Source organism: Phragmites australis, chromosome 7 (genome assembly GCF_958298935.1).
Source record: "Phragmites australis chromosome 7, lpPhrAust1.1, whole genome shotgun sequence".
Lineage (NCBI taxonomy): Eukaryota > Viridiplantae > Streptophyta > Magnoliopsida > Poales > Poaceae > Phragmites > Phragmites australis.
Window position 1 is genome coordinate 32,351,560 of NC_084927.1, and position 22,156 is coordinate 32,373,715.

The 22,156-nt window shown below is 45.2% G+C and overlaps 2 protein-coding genes across 4 annotated transcripts; both read left to right on the forward strand.

The window, feature by feature from the left end:
* The first annotated feature begins 559 nt into the window (after window positions 1–559).
* On the forward strand, window positions 560–12,902 carry LOC133924802 (SPX domain-containing membrane protein OsI_17046). Of its 3 annotated transcripts, none has more exons than XM_062370515.1 (12): window positions 560–848; window positions 977–1,110; window positions 7,921–8,001; window positions 8,523–8,643; window positions 8,830–9,141; window positions 9,250–9,354; window positions 9,501–9,955; window positions 10,512–10,813; window positions 11,099–11,277; window positions 11,668–11,858; window positions 12,156–12,289; window positions 12,398–12,902. In XM_062370515.1, the coding sequence occupies exons 3-12, from the start codon at window positions 7,949–7,951 to the stop codon at window positions 12,634–12,636; spliced, it is 2,091 nt and encodes a 696-aa protein (XP_062226499.1). In that variant the 5' UTR covers window positions 560–848; window positions 977–1,110; window positions 7,921–7,948; the 3' UTR covers window positions 12,637–12,902. The 3 variants fall into 3 exon arrangements, with proteins under 3 accessions (XP_062226499.1, XP_062226498.1, XP_062226500.1); XM_062370514.1 differs by having other exon boundaries at window positions 560–844; XM_062370516.1 differs by having other exon boundaries at window positions 560–844; window positions 7,933–8,001.
* A 1,123-nt stretch (window positions 12,903–14,025) lies between these two features.
* On the forward strand, window positions 14,026–16,523 carry LOC133925586 (protein HOTHEAD-like). Its single transcript, XM_062371462.1, has 5 exons — window positions 14,026–14,113; window positions 14,209–14,856; window positions 15,046–15,452; window positions 15,577–16,142; window positions 16,309–16,523. The coding sequence occupies exons 1-5, from the start codon at window positions 14,026–14,028 to the stop codon at window positions 16,373–16,375; spliced, it is 1,776 nt and encodes a 591-aa protein (XP_062227446.1). The 3' UTR covers window positions 16,376–16,523.
* Window positions 16,524–22,156: the final 5,633 nt, after the last annotated feature.

Consider the following 22,156-nt stretch of genomic DNA (forward strand, 5'->3'; position numbering starts at 1 on the left):
TGTGAAACTCGTTTTAGAAGTTGTAGTTTTATGATAGTTAGGTATAAATAGTTATTGTGAAATTTACTCAAACATTAAGTATTAATGACAAAAGGGACAACATGGAAATCGCTTTGATTCTTCCTTCATCTACCTTTTCTTTCCTTGAGCAAACGAATCCTCGTATGCTCATCAAAAGTCTTATTAATTCCTACTGTATACGTATTCTGAACATTCTCCGGTTTATTAATTCCTACACGAAGTTGACTTCACTCTTTTGTGGTAAATCCATCACACGATACTTACTATCGTGCCAAATGGTACGATCGGTCACAGTCTCACAGATCTCGAAACTGAGCTCCACAAAAGCAAAGTCTCAAGCAAACTCAACTCCTTCGATAGGTTTGCCTCTTTTTCCCCCCGGGAACTGAGAGGAGAGAAGGCTCCTGACGCCAAGAAATTACACGCAGGACAAGTGCAGCCAGGAGGCGAGCGAGCGAGCGAGGGCGAAGCCGGGTAACCCTGGCCACTGATGACGCAGGCAATAATCCAAAGCGGCGTAGTCCAGATCGGATCTTCCACGTCCGCACACGTAACACACGCGAGCACATCGCCACCACAGCCGTAGTGCCTGCTGTCTCCGCCACAATTCACAGGCGCATCCTCCTCCCCGGACTCCGGCTCTTCTTCCTCCCCTCCCTGCGCGCGCTGTAAGCCTATAAATGCCACTCTTCCCTTCCGCCCCGTTCCTCGTCCTGCCCAGCAGTCCAGCTCACGAGCAGCGGCGCCATTGCACGCCTCCGGGCTCCGGCCACTGCTGACTGCTGTGCGCGTCTGTCCTCCCCGTACTGCGTTGTCCGTATGTGTGAGTAAATCCCTGACACCTCTGGACGTGCCACCTGCCTGCCCACGCACAGGGCATGGTTTGCATCTGGTTGGCTACATGTGTGGGCTTCTTTCTCAGTTTCTTGGTTGCATCCTGCTCTTGTGTCTGCAGAAACTGCTGCTTGCGTCGTGGTGAGTTTGGTGCCTCCGCGCACACGCGCGTGTCCGAGTTTGCTGATGTTCATCTAATCCACCGCGGGGAGAAGGCAAACGAAAGGAGAGATATATTGAGGGTCATCACTTGCGGTGAGTTCCTTGGTTCCTTCTCTGATTTCGACTATCTGTTTGCTGTTCATGCCACTGGCCGTTGCTGCCCGCGCTCTCTGGTCGTCTAGTTCATCCGACATGTGGCGGCGAAGGGAGATTCACAGATAAATGCTGGCGCTCTCTGCTGCTTCGAGTATCTAGGCGCATGCTGCTTAATTCTCCAATCATAACAATTACTATTTGCCGGCTGATGGCGTTAGTGGGGATCCTGGTGCTGTGGGATGACATGTTAGTGAATCTTGTGAATCCAATCTACCGCGATCACATCCTCTCTGTTTCTGCACACCTGCGGCAAAGCAACCAATTGTTTCAGATTTCGGTTGTCAATGGTCCTAGTGAAGATAGGGATAAGCATGCCTTTTTGCACGAGCTCATGGCCACTAACCCAAGTCACGAAATACCGTGGCTTATCATACGATATTTCAATCTTATTTATGAGGCGAGAGATAAAAGTAGCAGTAATATAAACCACTGGTTGATAGGGCAATTCAAATCAGTTTTGAACTGATGCGAGCTCAAACAAATTTGCTTGCAAAACCGAAAATTCACTTGGAGTAATGAAAGAGCTGTTCCTACCCTCGTTAGACTGGACCGGTTCTTCTGTAATCACAGTTGGGATGCACTATTCTTCTCCCACCACCTCTAAGCTCTCTCATCCTCCATACCAAATCATTGTCCGCTATTGCTAGCTAGCGAAAATGGGCCGCGCCGATCACCATCCTTTAGATTTGAATTTTTTTGGCCAAGCATCCCCGGTTTTATGGATGTCATTCAAGTGGCTTGGGGATCTCAATAGCAACACACAAACCCAATACGTCGCTTGGCTGCCAGGCTACGTGCAACGACCAAGGCACCTCGAGTTTGGAGCAAGCAGCTCATTAGTGATGCGCGGCTCTAGCTAGCTATAGCAAACCATGTGATCCTCTAGCTAGACATAGCGCAAGAGAGTAGGATGCTCATGGCCGAGGAGGTTTCCCTTCACAAAAACCAGAAGCTACGAGTTCTAGGCCTAGCGGCCGTAGAAAAGGCATGAAAGAGGCAAGCTTCTCGGATTACCTACCTAAAGGCAGAGGACTCTAACACCCGCTTCTTCCATTTAAAAATGAATGGATAACAAAGAAAGAATTTCATCCACTCACTGCAAACTCAACACGAAATCGCCTTGTCTCAAGAGGAGAAGAAAATAGCTCTCTACCACCACTACGAGGAGCTCATAGGCACTAAGAAGTGTCGAATGCACTCTATCAACTGGGATATCCTCTAAGGGTGACAATGGACTGGGTTGGGTTAGGGCCCCATGGGTTTTAGACCCAGTGGGGGCGAGTTCGGGTGCAGAATTTGCCCCGTGGGGCCATCAGGTCGAGGCCCCGACTCGAATTGGGTTCGAGGCTAGGGCTTCATTTTCCCCTGTAGGTGCCCCACATGCCACAAATTAAGGAAAGCCCGGTAAACTTTAGTATCCCATGGAGCATGGTCCTATTAGCCCAATAGGTGACTCTTGTACTCCTATAGCACAGGCTCCATGGACAGTGACTCCTCCTACGGCTTATGTGCGGCCAGCCACCGGCAACCACTTCTCCCTGGTTTCCCCTCGCTCGCGGCATGTGCACGTCGTCCACTCCTCCCCCTCTGTCACCCAGCGCTGTGTCCAGTGTCGCCCACACGTGGGCTACTGTCATTGCCTTGGTAGCCGTAGCCGCAGCCGCTACGGTGAGCTCTAGCCTGAGCATCACACAGAGTCACCGAGCACCGAGGTGCCATCTGAGCGCCTAGCCTACGCCCTCCTCCTCTACCATTGTCGCCGCCCTCCCACTTTGTAGTACGCCATCGTGTCCCCGCTGAGGCCGAGGGTGTTTTGCAGCTGGTAACCATTTCGGAGCCAGGTCAGGTTTGAGATGTTGGGTTTCGAATCGGATGCGTTCTCGCTCCACCTAGCCTCGACCTGACCCATTGCCACCCCTAATCTCCTCCAGTTACCTTGGGTTGACGACCCAGACCTAGATGCCACTTTAGCTGAGGAAGAAGTCTGCCACGCTATACTTGCAATGCTGGCAGAAAAAGCACCTAGGCCAGATGGGTTCACCGGGACTTTCTACAAAACTTACTGGCCAATCAAGAAGGACGACGTGATGGTGGTCTTGCAGTGCATACACAATTGCTCAGCTCATGCCTTTGGAATTCTAAACACCGCCAAAATCACCTTGATACCAAAGAAGGAGGTCCCTGACACCGCAAATGACTTTAGGCCAATTAGTTTGATTCACTCCTTTGCAAAACTTTTATCTAAAGTACTAGCCCTCAAGGTTATCTAAGCATATTGATTCCCTCATTTTTCGCCCACAGAGCGCATTCATTAAGGGCAGGTGTATTCAGTACAACTTTATGTTGGCGCAAAATTGAGCTAGGGCTTATCATCGCAGTAGGACCCTGTCCTTAATGGTAAAGCTGGACATTGTGAAAGCCTTCATCTTGGTATCCTGGGAGTACCTCCTAGAGCTCCTGCAGGAGAGGGGCTTTTGTGCGCGATGGTGTGACTGGATTGCCATCACAGTAGCCTCCTTGTCGTCCTCCATACTACTTAATGGCGTCCCAGGGAAACAACTACTGCATAGGCGTGGTCTACGACAAGACGATCCGCTATCGCCATACCTCTTCATCCTGGCAATTGACCTACTACAACGCATCTTGGACTTAGCTACTAAGCCGGGAAGATTGTCTGCTTGCGAGGATGATCGACTTGCCTACGCTTTCCTTATATGTAGACGACGCGGTCCTTTTCCTCAACCCGGTGTAGTGCAAGGTTGCGACACTTCTTGCTATCTTACATGATTTTGGAGACTCCACAAGGTTGCAGGTTAACCTTCAGAAAATCTCTATCGCTGCTATTAGCTGCCAGCACATAGACCTAGATGAGATCATTCGGATTTTTCCATGGATAGTGGCAAACTTCCCAATGCAATACGTTGGTTTGCCACTTACTTTAGGATGCTTGCACCTAGTGCAGCTGCAAACCATACTAGACAAGGCTGTTTGTCGCCTATTCGGCTGGAAGCCAAAACACCTAACCTCGGCTGGAAGACAGACCTTAATGAAATCAGTTCTCTCCTCCCTGTCAACTTATCTCCTCACCGCCATCAAGCCACCAAAAAATTTCTACAAAGCACTAGACAAATAATGTTGTGACTTCTTATAGGCTAGAAATGAGGAGTGCAGTGGGGGAGTGTTGGGGGGTCACGACTCTGTCGACCTACGTACGTAGGCTCTTGGCCTCTGGACATCTCCAAGACCCTAAGGCTTTGGAGCAGCCCTAAAGGCCACAACCTCAGGAGCCTACCGATCTCAAAGCCTGTGGAGCCCCAAAATATCATGGCCCCCGAAGCCATTGGTCCCTCCAAAAGATCAGCCAGAGGGGGCCCCACTGGTCGCCATCCACTTACAGAGAAGCGACCGACATTTAATGCCTATGTGATCGGCCACCGACTTGAACCAAGACAGTGCGATGCCGTAATCAGCGACCAGCAGCTAGGGCCACTCGCCGTAATAACCGCTGCCACTAGTCGTAGTGATATTTTACGGGGCGAGCATTGTACTCTGGCTGTATAGTAAGAACTTGTATCTCTACTAGCTCTGTAGGGGTATACTTATACATTTACACTCTGAATATCAGTATAAATACTGACCCTTGGCCATCTATCCAAGGGCAGAGCAAGATTTTTCTGATTCCTCACAGTGTTCACTTCCTCTCCACTTCTCCTCAAGCTTGAGCCTTGCTTGTGCAACACTCTCGCCGCATCTTGTTCGTGGAAGAAATTTTCTTTCACCAACAGGGAGCATTTAATGTTGCATGGAGCAAAAGTTTGTCGGCCGATAGAAAAAGGGGGATCTAGGAATCCTAGACCTAAAAAAATTCAGTTGGGCACTTCGACTACAGTGGATGTGGTTTGAGTGGGACAAGCCAAAGAGCCCTTGGATAGGATACCCGGTGCCATGCGACCCAGGAGACATGGCTTTATTCAATTGATGCAATAAGATCACTCTTGGAACCGGCAGGAAAACACCGTTCTGGTGTGCTAGATGACTGGACGGGGAGGTCCCAAAAGATATAGCCCTAGCATTGTACTTGCACTCAATAAAAAAGAATCGGTTGGTTGCAAATGCCTTACAAGACAACAACTAGATTCATAGTCTCCGCCACAACTTGACCACACAATTAATTGATGAATTTGTGCAACTATGGGATAGGATCAGTGAAGTGCAATTAAGCGAAGCAGAGGACACAATAACCTGGAGACTTACGACACATGGATCTTACACTGTGCAGTCAACATACAAAGCTCAATTCGCGAATTTGCCAAACAAGGGATACAAGAAACTAATTTGGAAGGTTTGGGTGCCGCCAAAATGCAAATTTTTTGCATGGCTCCTCATCCAGGACCAAGTATGGATAGCCCAACGCTTGCAACTTTGGCACTGCAAGAACCAACATTTTCTGCCCAATGTGTATTCGTAACTTGGAGACTGTGGTGCATCTTTTTGTCGACTGCTTGGCCACTAAACACCTTTGGTCGTGTATAGCCGAGTGGCTACATCTATCTTCCTTTCATCTAGATTCATGGACCAACACAGGCTTGATGGAGGCTTGGTGGGCCGAGCGCATCCACCAACCGAGAAGATTGCATAAAGGCATCAAAACACTAACCATGTTGACACTCTGGGAGTGGTAGAAAGAAAGAAATCGTCGAATCTTGTGAAGAACTCACGAAAGACGCATTGTTGCATAGGATACAAGAGGAGGCGATGACCTAAGGTCTGGCGGGTGCACATGCTTTAACAGCTCTTAGAGATAGCCAATAAAATTCATAATTGTCCGCCTGAATCTCAGGTTGTATGTCGCCTTTTAGTTTCCATTTTCGGCCTTGGGCCCAGCCAAATGTCATGTAACCTCAAATGTATGCATCTTTGATGCCACTCTTTCACTCTCTCTAATATAATCACCCACATGATGGCTTTCAAAAAAAAATTTACCTCCCCCCAAGTAATTCTCTTGGAATCGGTAATGAACTAATCAGGGAGAACTACACGCTTTTCTTTCTGAAAAGTGAAACTGTGAAGAAGAAACAAAGGATTCTTTGGGAAGATTAATTTCACTTGAGCATTTATTTTGATCCTCATGTTGATCTCCTTTCCATGATGACGAACTTTTCTTGTCGCAACAAACTTGTAAGGTCGTAATATAAAAGAGGAAAGAAACAGATCTGACCTTTTCAACTCAACACGACCATTGAAGACAACAGAGCAAGTCAAGTAATTCTCCGTTTTTAAAACACAAGTTGTTGAAGTACTCTAGCCATCCTAGTGATTACGCACCCTAAATGAGCTCCCCTCTGGCAAAGTAAACCAAGATTTCGTTGCCACGTCTCAAATTCTGGCTCTGAGCTATGTTGCAACCTGGCTTATCAACTTGGATCGTGTTGTTCACGCATCGTGGCCAGTCAATTCTTACAGATGGTGGACCGTCTGCATATTTCAGCGATTGCCAGAACTGTTAATATTATTATCTCTGGTTGATTTGCCGCCACTTCTGCATAGAGTTTGTCCTATTGTCTTTTGTCAATGACTTGCAATGAGTGCATATATTTAGGCGCGTTTGATAATCTGCTGTACACAAATGTTGAGAAAAGTTGGAAAAAGAAAACGAACTAATTAATAATCAGTATTAGCCTGGTTTTTCCTCCTCTCCTATATCTCATCTTTTTTTAGCATAAAGCTACTAAAAGTATGCAAAAGGTAATTTTTTTTTATCATTTTCCCCACTATTGATATGGCTCGTTTTGTGCTGAGTTTGCTAACATTGGTTCCATGTTTCCTTTAGCTCTCGCTACCCTCTCTCCATCTCTTCTGTCTCTCTGCACCCACCATCTGTTGAACTCAGGCTCTCTCATCGTGTCATCCATACCTTATGGAAGACCATATCTTGGTATCCTTTAAACATTTGGCTGTACTTGATGAGTACAATCGTTGAAAGGTGGAATCGCATCCGGAAGGTTTGAGATGTTTGAGTAATGTTGATATTTTGAGCTGAACTTTCTATATTCTGAAGCTATATATTTTGTTCTTAAAGTTGAAGTTTTCGATTCAAAAGTTTGAATTTCTCAAAGTTCAAATTTGAGAAAGGATAAATGGAAGTTTAGCTAAAGAGAGTTGAGATGGAGTGACCGACTTCAGTTGGTCGCCAGCAGCCGTAAACAAGAATCCCTCAAATATTATAGCCCTTCCATTGACCGACTTAAACATTTGGCTGTACTTGATCAGTACAATCACAGCGGCGTCTGTACTGTTTTAGTTCCTCTTCAGTTCTCCTTGAGATCTACTGGCAGAAGATACTCATTGATCATGACTTAGGCTCTTGAGTACGTGATTAATGAATAGAAAACATGGGACATGGATGGTGTGTGATCAGCAACCATTTATTTGGGTATTTGTTTGACTAAGCACGATGAACTGTGCGAGCGCATACTGAATGATTGGCTAAACTTTACTCTTACATCGTTGTCTTTCCTTGCGTTGTACTGCAAGGCAGCCACCAGTTTTGTAGAAGCAAATAAGCAGACTTACCGATCAAACAAATACAAAATTGTAGTTTTCAAAGAAGTCTGCTTATGTGATAGCATTATAGCGTTTTTTTTTCCTGAAGTACACTAAAGGATTTACGCTAACATCATTATCATTGTGTAAACCATACAGATTTATTCATTTTTTTTAGCATATCATCTAATAATTTATCTTCAGTTTCCGGATCAGATAGTAAAACGGCAGGATGGTTAACTTTGGAAAGAAGTTGACGGCAGATCAAGTAGAAGAATGGAAAGGGTACGGCTTTCCTTTTGGTCCTTCTAAAATGATACTCCCTTCAATCACAAATATTTGATGTTTTGGACAAGATTCAATCAAAAGTTTGACCATCAATAACTTTAAAAATATTTAGTTTGGAAATATAAAAATCATGTGTAGATTTGTCTTGAAGAATATTTTCATAATCTTGCAAATTTATTAGATTTATAAATATATTTTAGTAGAAGATAGTGGTCAAAGTTACACATGGACCGTGTCATATCCAAAATATCATGTATTTTTGACTGGAGGACAAATTAGTTTGGTGTACGTTCCTTTCATCTTTGTTTTCATTTTGCTGGACTAGAATACATTAATACATCGAACTAATTTTGTCCCTCCTATTTTCATTTGGTTTAATCTTATAAACTAGACAAAATCTAGCAGTTATCCAATTGCAAGGTTGCTCTACAATTTCAATAACCACTCATGCAAGCTAGTTTCTTTGTGCCTAACAATTTAACAGAAATCTTATGAGATTCTGTTCTTGCTATTGCTAGATACTACATCAATTACAAATTGATGAAGAAAATGTTAAAGCAATATGTTCAACAGACCCAACTTGGTGGGAAAGATCGTGAACAAGTCCTTAAAGAGTTCTCAAGGATCCTTGATGACCAGGTATACAAAGAAACTTTCTCTTGACATGATCACAAACAAAGTTTTAAAACATCTTCATTTTGTCTGTAGTCGCCTGCAGTTAGCTAGGGACTAGAAAAGTGGCATACATCAAACTTAAGTGTCTTATAGAAATGGCATATACTGTATTGTTTGTGAGCTAAATTCACGTGTATTGGTTTGTTCCAGATTGAAAGGATCGTGCTTTTTCTGTTACAACAACAAGGCCACATTGCCAGTAGGATTGAGGAATTGGGAGAACGACGCACTGCTCTTCTGGAACAGTATGATCTATCACAAGTTTCTCAGCTACGTGATGCATATAGAGAAGTTGGGCTTGATCTTATAAAGCTTCTCTGCTTTGTTGATATGAATGCTACTGGTATACGCAAGATACTAAAGAAATTTGATAAGCGCTTTGGCTATAAGTTTACAGATTATTATGTCACCACTCGTGCAAACCATCCTTATTCTCAGCTTCAGCAAGTCTTTAAGCAAGTGGTAATTTTCTGGCATTTTACATTTGTAGGGAGCATTGCTTTTGTTCTTTTTTGATCTGGCAGCTATTTCAGAACTGATATTACTTATCATGCACTCCTACCAACGCAGGGAATTGTAGCTGTTGTAGGTGCATTATCGCGCAACCTTGAATATCTGCAAGATCATCAAGGAAGCTTTGTATCCATCTATGATAATCCATCAGTTATCTTGAGGGTATCATACCTTTACTTTTTGATTCTCTTTGGTTCAATTCTCTTTCTGATAAGTTCGAGAGAAAAATCTCGTTCTGACCTCCGAACTGAATGAACTATTTGCTGAATGAACTAAGAGTATGATGTGACTCTTTTTATGACATTCAGGATCCTATCATAGACCAAGTAAAACATGCAGTACAGAAACTTACACATGCCACGAATTTTATGAAATTCTTGGGACAACACGCGCTTATTGTTCAGGAAGATGCACAAAGTGGGTCAGAGGATCTTGTAGATGATCAGAGATACCATTTTATGTCTCTGCTGCTTAACCTCGTGAACACTTTTCTTTACATGGTGAACACATATATCATTGTGCCGACTGCAGATGACTATTCAGTAAGCCTTGGGGCTGCCGCGACAGTGTGTGGTATAATTATTGGATCAATGGCAGTCGCTCAAGTGTTTTCCTCGGTCTATTTCAGTGCATGGTCAAATAAGTCGTACTTCAGACCACTTGTATTCAGTAGTATTATGCTATTTTTTGGCAACCTGCTTTATGCATTGGCATATGACCTGAATTCATTACCTGTTCTTCTGATTGGACGGCTACTGTGCGGGTATGCAATTTTTTCTCTTTAATTCACTCCTCTGTGTCACTTCATTTATGTTTCAGCTTAATTTGCTAGCATGAAAGTTACATTTTGATCTTATTGATCGGTGTAGAATACTAGCATGGTACATGCTGCTTTAGGCTCAGTAAGTTAGGGACCTATCTTAAAATAAAGAAATAAATTGCTGTACAAAAAATAAAAAAAGGTATTATTATGAGCAGATACACAACAATACCTGTAACACTATACTTTTAGATGCAAAATGGGAAATTAGTTAACTGCATAGAGATTTGTTATTTTACTAGAATGACGTATCTGGTTTGCATCTGGTCAGTATTGAGTATGGCTTAGGCGAAGTGCCTCTAGATATATAGCTTTCAAGATGACCAAAGATTTTAAAGCTCAAGAGTAGCACTAAAAATATTTGCCATCCATTTCCTTTTTGGAACTTTAATAGTTGTCACCTACCACCAACCGCGCTAGTGTGATAATTTTATCAATATCTTTTAGGACTTGAGATTTTCTGAAAGTGCTTCTGTATCGAATGGGCAACAATTTGCAGGTTAGGCTCTGCAAGAGCAGTGAACCGTCGGTATATCAGTGATTGTGTACCCCTTAAAATCAGGCTACAAGCCTCTGCAGGATTCGTTAGTGCTAGCGCTCTTGGCATGGCATGTGGCCCTGCTTTTGCTGGCTTCCTCCAGATAAAATTCAAGATATACTCGCTCACTTTCAATCAGAGCACATTACCTGGATGGGTCATGTCCATTGCTTGGCTTCTTTACTTGTTGTGGCTGTGGCTTACATTCAACGAGCCGGAACACTTTGCTAAAACTTCAGTCATTACACAGCCCTCTGAATCCGGTAAGCTTCCAACACACATAAACAGTTCGGTAGTGGCAAAATGTTTTGTTTGAGAACATGAATTACACTGGAGTTATCCTTCTAGTACAGTCAGGATTTGCAAGCTACCACTGAGGACCTGTTTGGAAGAGATTGATTTCTCTGGAATTTCTAGGATTTAGTTAAAAGTTGAACTAAATCCCAAAAATTTGGATCACAATCACTACTTTCCAAACAGACCCTGACAGTATTTTTTCCCGTCATAAGGAACCATTCTGACTTGAGTTAATTCTTTTATGAAAATAGGTCACCAAGAAAGTGCTAACTTGGAGGAAGGTCTAGCTCAGCCGTTGCTTCTAGGTGCAGAAAGAAGACAGGACGAGAATGCGGAGGATAATGATGATATTGAAGTAGACTCCGAAAGCTCTCATGAACCAGCAACATCAATTGGTTCAGCATACAGATTGCTGACTCCATCTGTGAAGGTTCCCTTTTCCCCCCATTATCAACTTCTCTTTTGTCTTGTTCTGCTCACAAGCATGTGCAAAAAGAAGTGTGCTGTCTAAATAGGGTTCTTTTATGAAGAAAGGCAAATGAACTGTATAACATAAGGAAATTGTGTCTTAGTGTTGATGATAATGGTAAATACATTCCAGGTACATTTCCATGACACCCAAGAAAATATATACTGTATAATTATTTACATGCTATGTCAAGTGAACTAAAGTCCAGATGAAAAGCCTGCACATTAAACCCTTCTTTTCTTTAAACAATTACATGCTCGGTTTGCCCATGTCCACTTTCAATCTATTTGTTGGAACTACCATCTTCTGTATTTTCCTCTTCATATCTTTACCAGAGTGGCAATTTCTCAGGTCCAACTATTGATATACTTTATGCTCAAGTACGCTATGGAAATTTTACTCTCCGAATCAAGCGTTGTCACCACATACTATTTTAGCTGGTCTACAAGTTCTGTGGCTATCTTTTTAGCGCTTCTTGGCTTAACTGTTCTTCCAGTAAATGCCGTTGTCGGAAGCTACATTACAAATTTGTACGAGGACAGGTAACTTTTGTGCTCTTAACAGAACATACTGCAAGAAATTTCTATCTCCTGTAAAAGTGCTATCACTGACATTGTTTATCCTTTCTTAACTGAGACATGCTGTGCACATTGCCAACCATTTTGTTTTGCCTTAAAGCTTACTATGATTAATTTATTTGTTCCACTCAAGAGATCATTTTCGCAATCATTTCAGAACACTAAATTGTACGGTCCCAATCAAGCCCATTCTGAAGTTCTTTTTTCCTATCAAGAAAAGGCGTAATGAACAGCTGCTGATGTGCTTCTATTCTTCTGCAGGCAAATTTTGTTGGCATCTGAAGTCATGGTTCTCATTGGTATAATCATGAGCTTTCGGTTTACCCCTCACTACTCCATTCCGCAATACGTCACTTCAGCTCTCATAACATTTGTATTTGCTGAGGTGCTCGAAGGTATGTATTTTGTACATGTGCAACCATTTCAAAGCATTAAGAACAGCAAGACCTGGAACAATCATACCCTATTGCTAATCATGGCATTTCTGACACTGAGCGATGCAGGGGTGAATCTATCCTTGCTTTCACGGGTGATGTCGTCGAGGCTTTCCCGAGGAACCTATAACGGCGGACTCCTCTCCACAGAGGCCGGGACGCTGGCCCGTGTGATTGCAGACGCGACGATTACTGCGGCAGGTTATCTAGGCACGGACCTCCTCCTCAACGTCACCCTGCTGCCATCTCTTGTGATCTGCGTAGTCTCCATCGCTGCAACACTCTACACCTACAACACTCTCTACTGAAGAAGCAGTCTCTCTGTATCTGCACAGCACTATTCGCAGTCAAAATGATTCCTGCCCACATTGGGCTGTATTACTTGTGTAGTAGCATTTGTGATTTGTGATCCTCAATCAGCGTTGTAAATGTCCATACGTTAAATCTACAGATATCGTGGACGGTATCGGTTTATTGTAATGTATTGTTATGCATTCAACAGCTGTAAATTCGAATCCATTGAGGACAAACATTGTGTCGGAAATACAAGGTGGTTTCTGGCATAACATGGACAGCAAGTCATGTCCTTATGAGCTGGACGATGTGCCTAACTGATGCAAGTTTATAGTACTGTGTATTAATACTCCACAACCAGCCCTGACACTGCATTGATCGGCAGACTCCCAACGGCCATTACTCTCCCCAAATCCGAATGCAGGGACGCGCGCGCGTTGATAAACTTTGCTGAACCGAACCATTTGGGGAAGGCAAGATCTAAATGCGTCAATCGGTTAGATGGGCCGCGCTAGAATCGGCACCTGCCGGACGCTGCAGCCTGCAGCAGGTCGCGTCTGGTGAAGTCACTGTCAGTTTCGGTGGCTCAGCCCTTGGACCTACCTCTTTCTTTCCTCACGCGCATGGCGTGGCGTGGCCGCGGTGGCCATTTGGGACGTGGTCAAAAGTGAGTGTGCAGCAGCGAGTGAGCCTGCAGCCTGGTCGCGAGGCGATTTACTAGGGCACGTCTTCGGTGCTGGGCTTGCCGCGCTGTCGCGAAACCGAAAGGAAATGATGGCAGTATTGTACCTACGGCCGTGCACCGGCCGACGTTCACCTCGTTTCAGGTTCAGGCTTCAGTACCCGGCGATCTTTTTGCCTCCTTTGATTTCGATAAGAACTAGGTGAAATGCGAAAAAGACTCCAGTAAAATGATCTACTGCGCTCACTGGTGCTGTGGTTTAGGACGTTTCTGAATGTCTCTCTGACGAACTTGCACATCGCTCTTTACGTTTCGGAATGGCAGTTCTGCAGCCAAGCCAGCGAAATTTCGCCTTGTTCTGTCAGTTGCAATGTCACCGAGATGTGCAACACATCTTGTAGATTACATGTTACGTTACGAGATTAGGGTTGCTGAACCAAAGAAATCAATCCTATCTCTACAACAACTTTAAGTTAGCTAGAGACAGTATACTAGGAGAAATGCTAATTCTAAACACGCGCCCACACGTGAACCTGCATCGCTTCATTAGCTCTGTAATGTAGAGCCAAGTATCCCAGCCAACCCATGCAACGACCATTTCTCCAAGTACTCTGTGCTCTGCTCACTATATAAAGGCACGCAGCAACTCACAGTTGGCCACACAAAGCTAAACCCCAGACCTCATCAGCTGATCTTACGCCAGTCACAGCTCACACCCCCAATGGCCACCGATCAGCTCTTCATCACACGAACACTGGTCGCCTTTGTCGCCACAAGCTTCTTTGCAATCCTATGCAGGTCGCCACAAGGTGATCATTTTTCATGCCTTGGTTTCTTCTCCATTTCACAGTTTTAATCTATGACAATTACTCATTAGTTCGATGCATGCGTGCGTAAAATGTAGCACGAGGCATGAACTACACGTTCGTTAAGGACGCGGCGCGGGCGCCGGAGGTGTCGTACTACGATTACATCATCGTGGGCGGCGGCACGGCCGGGTGCCCGCTCGCCGCGACGCTGTCGGAGCACTTTCGCGTGCTCCTGCTGGAGCGCGGTGGATCCCCGTACGACGATGAGCGCATCGGGAACATGACCCGCTTCTCGGACACGCTGTCGGACACCTCCGCGGGATCGCCCGCGCAGCGGTTCGTGTCCGAGGACGGCGTGATCAACTCTAGGCCGCGGGTGCTGGGCGGCGGCAGCTGCATCAACGCCGGGTTCTACACGCGTGCCAGCGACGAGTACGTGCGGGGCGTCGGGTGGGACCTGGAGGCGACCACGGCGGCGTACCGGTGGGTGGAGGACGTTGTGGCGTTCCAGCCGGAGGTGGGCCCCTGGCAGGCCGCGCTGCAGAGGGGGCTGCTCGAGTCCGGGATCGCACCGGACAACGGCTTCACGTTCGACCACGTCGACGGGACCAAGGTCGGCGGTTCGATATTTGACGCCGACGGGCGGCGGCACACGGCCGCGGACCTGCTGCGGTACGCGCGCGCCGACAGGCTTGACGTGCTGCTCCGGGCCAGAGTGGCCAAGATCTTGTTCAATGTCAGAGGTAGGAAGTCGAGTAGAAAGTTCGTTTTTTACGACTTGGCATTACAGTGGCGAACGCAGGGAAGCAGGGGGCTGCTCTTCTTCCTCCTCCTCTACAAAAAATGGAAAGAGGGGCTCGGGGCCCCTCCGGCCGTCGTGTACCAACCAAACTGGCTGACGTTTACTTAATTACCCGCACTTTTCGCGCCAGGGAGCCGGCCGGTGGCGCACGGGGTGGTGTTCCACGACTCCGAGGGGCAGATGCACAAGGCGTACCTCAACGCGGGCCAAGGCAACGAGATCCTCCTCTCGGCGGGCGCCATGGGCAGCCCGCAGCTGCTGATGCTCAGCGGCGTCGGCCCAGCCGACCACCTCAACAAGTTCGGCATCACCCTCGTGCACAACCAGTCCGCGGTCGGTCAGGGCATGTACGACAACCCCATGAACGCCGTCTATGTGCCGTCGCCTACCCCGGTCGAGGTGTCGCTCATCCAGGTCGTCGGCATCACCGAGGTCGGGAGTTACATTGAGGGCGCCAGCGGCTCCAACTGGGGCATCCGGCAGTCGGGTTCTGGCGGCGGCCAACGGCCCCACAACTTCGGCATGTTCTCCCCACAGGTAAGGTTCTTGCTTGCCCCGATGATGCATTGCAAGTGGAAATCCGTAGACAACATATTAGCGTGTACATTGCCCCGATGAAATCCGTAGAAGTTGTAGTTTTGTGAGTACTCGGTTCTTGCAGACGGGGCAGCTAGCCACGGTGCCCCCGAAGCAGCGCACGCCGGAGGCCATAGCGCGCGCAGCGGAGGCGATGAGCCAGCTCAACGACACGTCCTTCCGCGGCGGCTTCATCCTGGAGAAGATCCTCGGCCCGCTGTCCACGGGCCACCTGGAGCTGCGCAACCGCGACCCCGACGACAACCCGGCGGTGACGTTCAACTACTTCTCGCATCCCGAGGACCTCCGCCGCTGCGTGGCCGGCTTGTCGGTCATCGAGCGCGTCATCCAGTCCGAGGCCTTCGAGAACTTCACGTACCCCTACTTCTCCGTCGAGGCGCTGCTCAACATGACGGCCGAGTTCCCGGTCAACCTGCTGCCCCGGCACGACAACGACTCCAAGTCGCTGGAGCAGTTCTGCAAGGACACCGTCATGACCATCTGGCACTACCACGGCGGCTGCCAGGTCGGCAAGGTCGTCGACACCGAGTACCGAGTGCTTGGCGTCGACGCGTTGCGCGTCATCGACGGCTCCACGTTCAATGCCTCGCCGGGAACCAACCCCCAGGCCACCGTCATGATGCTCGGCAGGTAAAACCCCATGTTTGTTTCTTACACCTTTGATATTTAATCAGCACGCTTTTAGCACTTTCTAGTCAGGCCCTAGTGGCTGATTCTGTCTTCACTCTCCAAGGTTGCATTTTTAGGTCGAATCCTATCAATCTTACAGTGAATGATTATGTCTCTAACTTGACAGGTATATGGGATTCAAAATCCAAAACGAAAGGTTGAAAGCTGGAGCTACAGGGGGCAGAAAACTGTAATTCATCCATACAAGTTACCGGGCACATTTTAGTATCTATATTGCAGTATGTAATACTTGATTCAATATTCATAGTGTGATTCTGATAAGTTGCACATATTGTCGGAAGTGTATCATGGGTGTTATTACTATTTGCTACTATGTGTATGAAATCTGCATCTAAACTTGATCATGTATTCTTGCTCAGAAACATTCGTGAGATAGAATCATTTTACTGTGGGTCAGATATTCTACTCGCCCATCTTTTTCTCTAAGAAAAATGTAAATCACAAGCAGGAAGTGTTCTGTGCCTAGTGCCAAGTGCCAAAGAAGAGTCTTGAATGGGAAAGAGAATCCTATAGTGGGGTTCGAACTTTTGAGGGACATAACCATGGAGGAAAAAGGGAAAGGGAGATATTGGATGCCAAGAGGATATCCATGGTTTAAAACCATATGAAAAATCTACCAAGCATATGCCTTGCTGGATTTGTGTTCCCTATAAATCCTGTGATGCGGCAGAGAGGATAGAGCAACACGGTCAAGACAAGAAAGAGCAAAGAACCAATTGTTCAAAGGATCAAGAGTGGAATGCCTAAGCTGTCCAGTTTCAGGGTTTCTCTTTCTTGGCAGGGAGAGCATGTGAAGCTGTAGCTCTATTCTATTGAGCCCTCTGCCAAAGGAGAGTTGCCCTGTAACAGGACCCAGCTTAAGGATCACGATTGTAGGGACCGTTAACGATGATTTCAAGCTTTCAGCTACACTGCCATTTAGTGTTGTGCCTGCCTATGCTGATGCAAGGTTCGAATGCTTTGTATTTCTGGGTTTACCTGTTTGTGTTCGTGAAGTTGAAGAAAATTGGTCATTTTTTGTGCCTTCCTTTGTCGTTTGCTCTTTCTTGAATGTCTGGATACTAGATCCTTTTGGTTCATTGCTACTTTTTTTAGCAAATGTTTACTGCTACTTTGTAAAAAGAGTTTAATTATATTGATGAACACAGATTCGAGACCTCTTCAACTCGATCCTCAGCTCAAATTTGAGTGTCTATTTTTTTCTTATTGAAAACCCACCTAATTCCTTCTAGGTTGGATCTCGTTTTATATTGATGAGCACAGGACATCAGCAGCTCAGAGCCATCTATTTTTTGCTGATCTGAACTTTTGTTGGTAAAATTGGTATGTTGAATCAGGTACTGAGGTAAATATATAGTAAGAGTATATCTCTTCGAAATTAGAATAATTTTACAGTGCACACCACTTTGTTTTGGACCATCCATTGGTCAAGATTTAACATGGTCACCTAATAGGTCACTCATAATCATCAATTTGGCAGTAGTGGCATGTCAATTAAGCATGCTGTTAAATAAGTATCAGAATTCGACTTTCTTATAAATTTTTTAACTCAACGTGTAACCAAATTTCTTGCCGAAGGAGACGATACCAATGAAAATCAGTTTGTTTTTCTTTTGAGACCAACTGAACTCGATTCTATGTAGCTTTGTCATTCCTCAAGTATCATAGCTTACAACGCCCACCAACAAATATTGGGACTTTGAAGACAGCTTGATAAGAAAGAAACCATAATCCAAAATACCTTCGTTTGCTTCCATTGGGGTGTTATTGGGGTGTTGAAGCCACGGCAAAAGCTATTCCAGAATCTGTTGCCCCATTACCAGATTTTGGTGCTAAAATTAAAGAGAGAAGTTTCGTTAAGATATGTGTAATGTGCTCATTTATAAAGAGCAGAAAGCATGAAAGGGGAAGCAAAGCCCTCACCTCAGAAAAATCTTTTAGCTCCTTGGAAAAAAGCCTTCTCAGTCTGGATAATAGGAACGGATGCAAACCATCAGAACTATGAGACAATTAGATAGAAACTATTGTTCTTCAAAAAAATTAGATAGAAACTATTATGAATTGATCGTATACAGGAATAAACCTATATTGCAAACAGTATGTAACTGGTGCATACTAATCATACAGCTTCACACTATTGCCGATCCTTGGCTACCATTAGTGCACTATCTTATATTTACTAATTGGAGGTTTCTTTTAGCGTCTCCATATTAATCCTAGGAAAATTCTAGAAATTCTAAAAAAAATAAACCATCCAACTGTCGAATCGATTGATTGACTAACTGTAACTATGGATCAACAAACAGACGAAACAATATAAAAGATTAAAAAACAAATCATAGAGTCCAGCCTCAAAACTACTTCTTGCTTTTCCTTTCCTTCCTTTTTTGTTGCAGTTACTCTTTGTCCAACAAGATTACGTTAGCAAACTCCAACTTAATTACATGAGCAATCAATACACTTTTCTAAATCAATTAAAATATGCCAATTAAATATGCGTGTAATCAAACATTACAAATCCAAATCAATTAAAATATGTCAATTAAATATACGTGTAATCAAACATTACAAAATTAAAACCACAGAACGCAAACATATTACGGATTATCACATAAAAATAATATCAAAGAATTTATAATGTATTTCTAAAAATAATAATATGAGATACAGTGACGACATTAAAAATTATAATAATTTCAAAAAATCAAGAAACAAATAAAAATCAATTTGGATAACACATAAAATGAAAATTATAAATTAGATCTATTCACAAATAATAAACATGATTCCAATATTATGAACAAAAATTACATTTATATTTTACATTCCAATATTTAAATATAAATAGCTGATATATCTTAGCATACCATTATTATTAATAAAATATCTACAATTCAGCTGTAAGCTAAATTTCTAATCTGTGTAGTTGCACGGGTTAATACGCTAGTGAATTTAGTAACTAGAACAGGCGCAATCACCATTGGCATGCCGTCCTCAGTAGTTCAAACTTCAACACTACCGGCATACAAATGAATTGCAGCAAACAAAATCCCATACCACGACATCTCAATTCTCGTCAAATTTCAATGTTGATCACAATATACTGCAATTATCGTGCCCTGACAATAACTAAACATTGGCACCCCAACATTAAAAAATGATAAATGAGATTTGCAAGTGTCAGTACACAATCATATCACGCCTAGTCCACCACAAAACACATAACCTCATCAAATTGTTCGTGGCCATAAGAGACCAATCCGCAAGACCAAAAGGCCGCACCAAGGATACTAATGCATTATCACTTGAGATGTATCAAGTTGGAAACTTCCGCTCATTGCCACTCCAAGTCAACCCACACGAACTCAGTGAGAAGAATGCAACGAATCTACATACTTCTCCGCAAAAAAAAAAATAATAATAATAATAAATAAAAAAATCGAATGCTTATATTGCAAGACGCCTGAACACAACAAGCAGAGAGCACCATTGCACCGGAGCAGACCAGATTAGAGGGCATTCTTACCTAGGGACGGCGTTGGAGCGGCGGAAGAAGAGGTCGGAGAGGGGGATGGCGTGCTGTAGGCCGCAGCGGTGGTGCGCGCCACTAAACATTAGTGGTTCGAACATTCTGTAATTGGCTGATGGACACTACAAAATCACGGTTATTTGCTGCAGGACACTATAGATCCATTAAAACTAGCAAAGTGACGCGTGCAAATAACACAGCTAGAATCGCTTGAACTAAGTGGTGAGCCTTAACTGCTGGAGTGATGGTCAGTGTCCTATGAGTGGTAGTCGACCGACGCCCCTATGCGTAGCGACATCACCAACCGTCCGTTATGTTGGGGAACGGGTAGGCTACGCTAGCACGAATCAAAATTTATCTACCATGTTTAATCAGGAAACTATACGAGTAGGGGATTATAGATCGTTATCACTAGACGTGTGGCGCAGCGGAAGAAGAGTTGGAGTAGACCGATCTAACTTCGTGCGCGTCCTCAACCAGCCCTGACCACATGTATCGCGTCCTCGACCAGCTTCGACCACAGGCACCGTGTCCTCGACAAGCCTCGCGATCATGTAGAGAAAGTAGTCGATCACGTCGACCACCTCATCGACCACGAACATGAATCCTTGACCATGTCCTCATCGCGATGAGAAAGTAGTCGAACATGTCCTAGTGTCCTTTCAGTCGATCAGCACTGTAACAATTGCAGCAATACCTTCACGTTATCCACACGTATATGGATGGAACATTGTACGCTGATATGCTAGCACCATGCGCTCGACTAGGGTTTCGCAGTGTGTTTGGGAAGAGGTCGGCTAGGGTTTTGGTAGCAAAATCAACTCTTGCACCCACGGCTCATGTCTCCTCTTATATAGAGTACACTAATGAGCTTTTAATCTCATTAAAGTTCATCATGACTCTAAACCCTAAAGGACATTCGATCATAGTAAATCTCATTTGCAGATCCAATCTGCATATGCGATCGTCTCTAGAGCATATCACTAACACGTCCTTCATCCAGACCATACCCTTGTTCTTGTATAGCGACGTGCAAGCAGCACCATGTGCTCATTGCAAGTTAGTCGGTTGCCTTGTTCACCAGTGTTGGGTCATCGTTGCAAAACTGGAACTCCAAGCCGCGGCCCTGGTAGTCGTCGAGCAGGTGGAGGTGAGCCTCCAAGTTGTGGTAGCACAATAGGTGGATCGTGTCCTTGTGGAACGATGACACCTTTGTGGTCTAGCACCAGCTACACGCCTAGGTGCACGTACACAAACCCAGCTGTAACAGCCCAAGTTCATAAAAGTAAGAAAAATATAAAACTTTTTCAAGAGAATAAAAGAATTTGCTAAGCTAAATAATTCTTAAGTGTATATATGTGTATATATTTGAGGGAAGATAGAAAAGAAAAAAAGAAAAGCCTCTAGTGTTAAAGGCTGAATCCCAACTCCTATCTTCTCTTTTCTCTCTGTTTCGGCCCGATCCAGCTAACCCAGCCCGCCACCATCTCTCATTCACCCTCTCCTCTCTCTTTCTCTGGGTCGTAGCCCACTTCGCCAGCCCGACCACCCGTCACCCTCTACTTCCAGCTCCTCTCTCCTCTGCTTTCTCTCACGCCGCTGAGCCACGCCGCCGAAGAAACCGAGTCGGCCACGAGCCATGGATGAAGCCCGACGCATACGATGGAGAAAACCATCTAGAAGCTCGTTAGCCTACGGATAAGCAAGAATCCCGGTCAAGTACGCCTTATCTCCATGCGGATTGAAGTTCAAGTCGGAGTTCGAGTGCTTGCCGCCGCCATTCAAATCAAAGTCGAGACACCCACGAACTCAATCTATCCCAGGTATATAAAAACCCTAGACCCCTCCACTAGAGCGTCCCAGAGCAATCCATCGGTCTAGAGCCGCGAGTTGTCGAGAGTAGCTCTTTTGCCGCCACGTTGGAATAGAGAGCGCCGCCATCGATCTCAACCGTCATAGCCTGAAAGTTGGCGCCGAGGAGTTCTCAAGCATTGCAGGAGCGTGAAGGAGTTTTCCGAAGCAATCCCAACTACCAATTGTCGCCTAGAGCCGAGTTACGATGAGCTCCGAAGGAGTTCATCGCCGTGCGCCGTCATTCGCCTCTTTGGAGCCTTTCCAACGTTGACATGTCCCCTAGGTACGATTCCCGTGCTTCCTCGACCCTGTTCCGCTGCTCACCGAAGTAGATAGGTCACCGGAGCACCGTTTTGGCGAGATTCCAGCGTTGCGCCGCCGTGGAAGCCATTGCCGTCGCCTCTGTTCAGCCGAAGATGAGAGCCAGTGCACGTGAGCTATCCTATCCAAGACCAAGAGCCGAGATTAGAAGCTCCTCATACCCCTTCGATAACCAATCTAAGCACGACACCTGTCAAGTTATAATCCCAGTCAGCACTGTCCGGCCACATCACCTTGCCACATCAGCATA

Coding starts and splice junctions, on each gene's coding strand:
- LOC133924802 (XM_062370515.1), top strand. CDS start 7,949: ATGGTTAACTTTGGAAAGAAGTTGACGGCAGATCAAGTAGAAGAATGG. Junction 9,956..10,511: donor ATTGGACGGCTACTGTGCGG/GTATGCAATTTT, acceptor AACAATTTGCAG/GTTAGGCTCTGCAAGAGCAG. Junction 10,814..11,098: donor TACACAGCCCTCTGAATCCG/GTAAGCTTCCAA, acceptor TTATGAAAATAG/GTCACCAAGAAAGTGCTAAC.
- LOC133925586 (XM_062371462.1), top strand. CDS start 14,026: ATGGCCACCGATCAGCTCTTCATCACACGAACACTGGTCGCCTTTGTC. Junction 14,857..15,045: donor GATCTTGTTCAATGTCAGAG/GTAGGAAGTCGA, acceptor TTTTCGCGCCAG/GGAGCCGGCCGGTGGCGCAC. Junction 15,453..15,576: donor TCGGCATGTTCTCCCCACAG/GTAAGGTTCTTG, acceptor CGGTTCTTGCAG/ACGGGGCAGCTAGCCACGGT.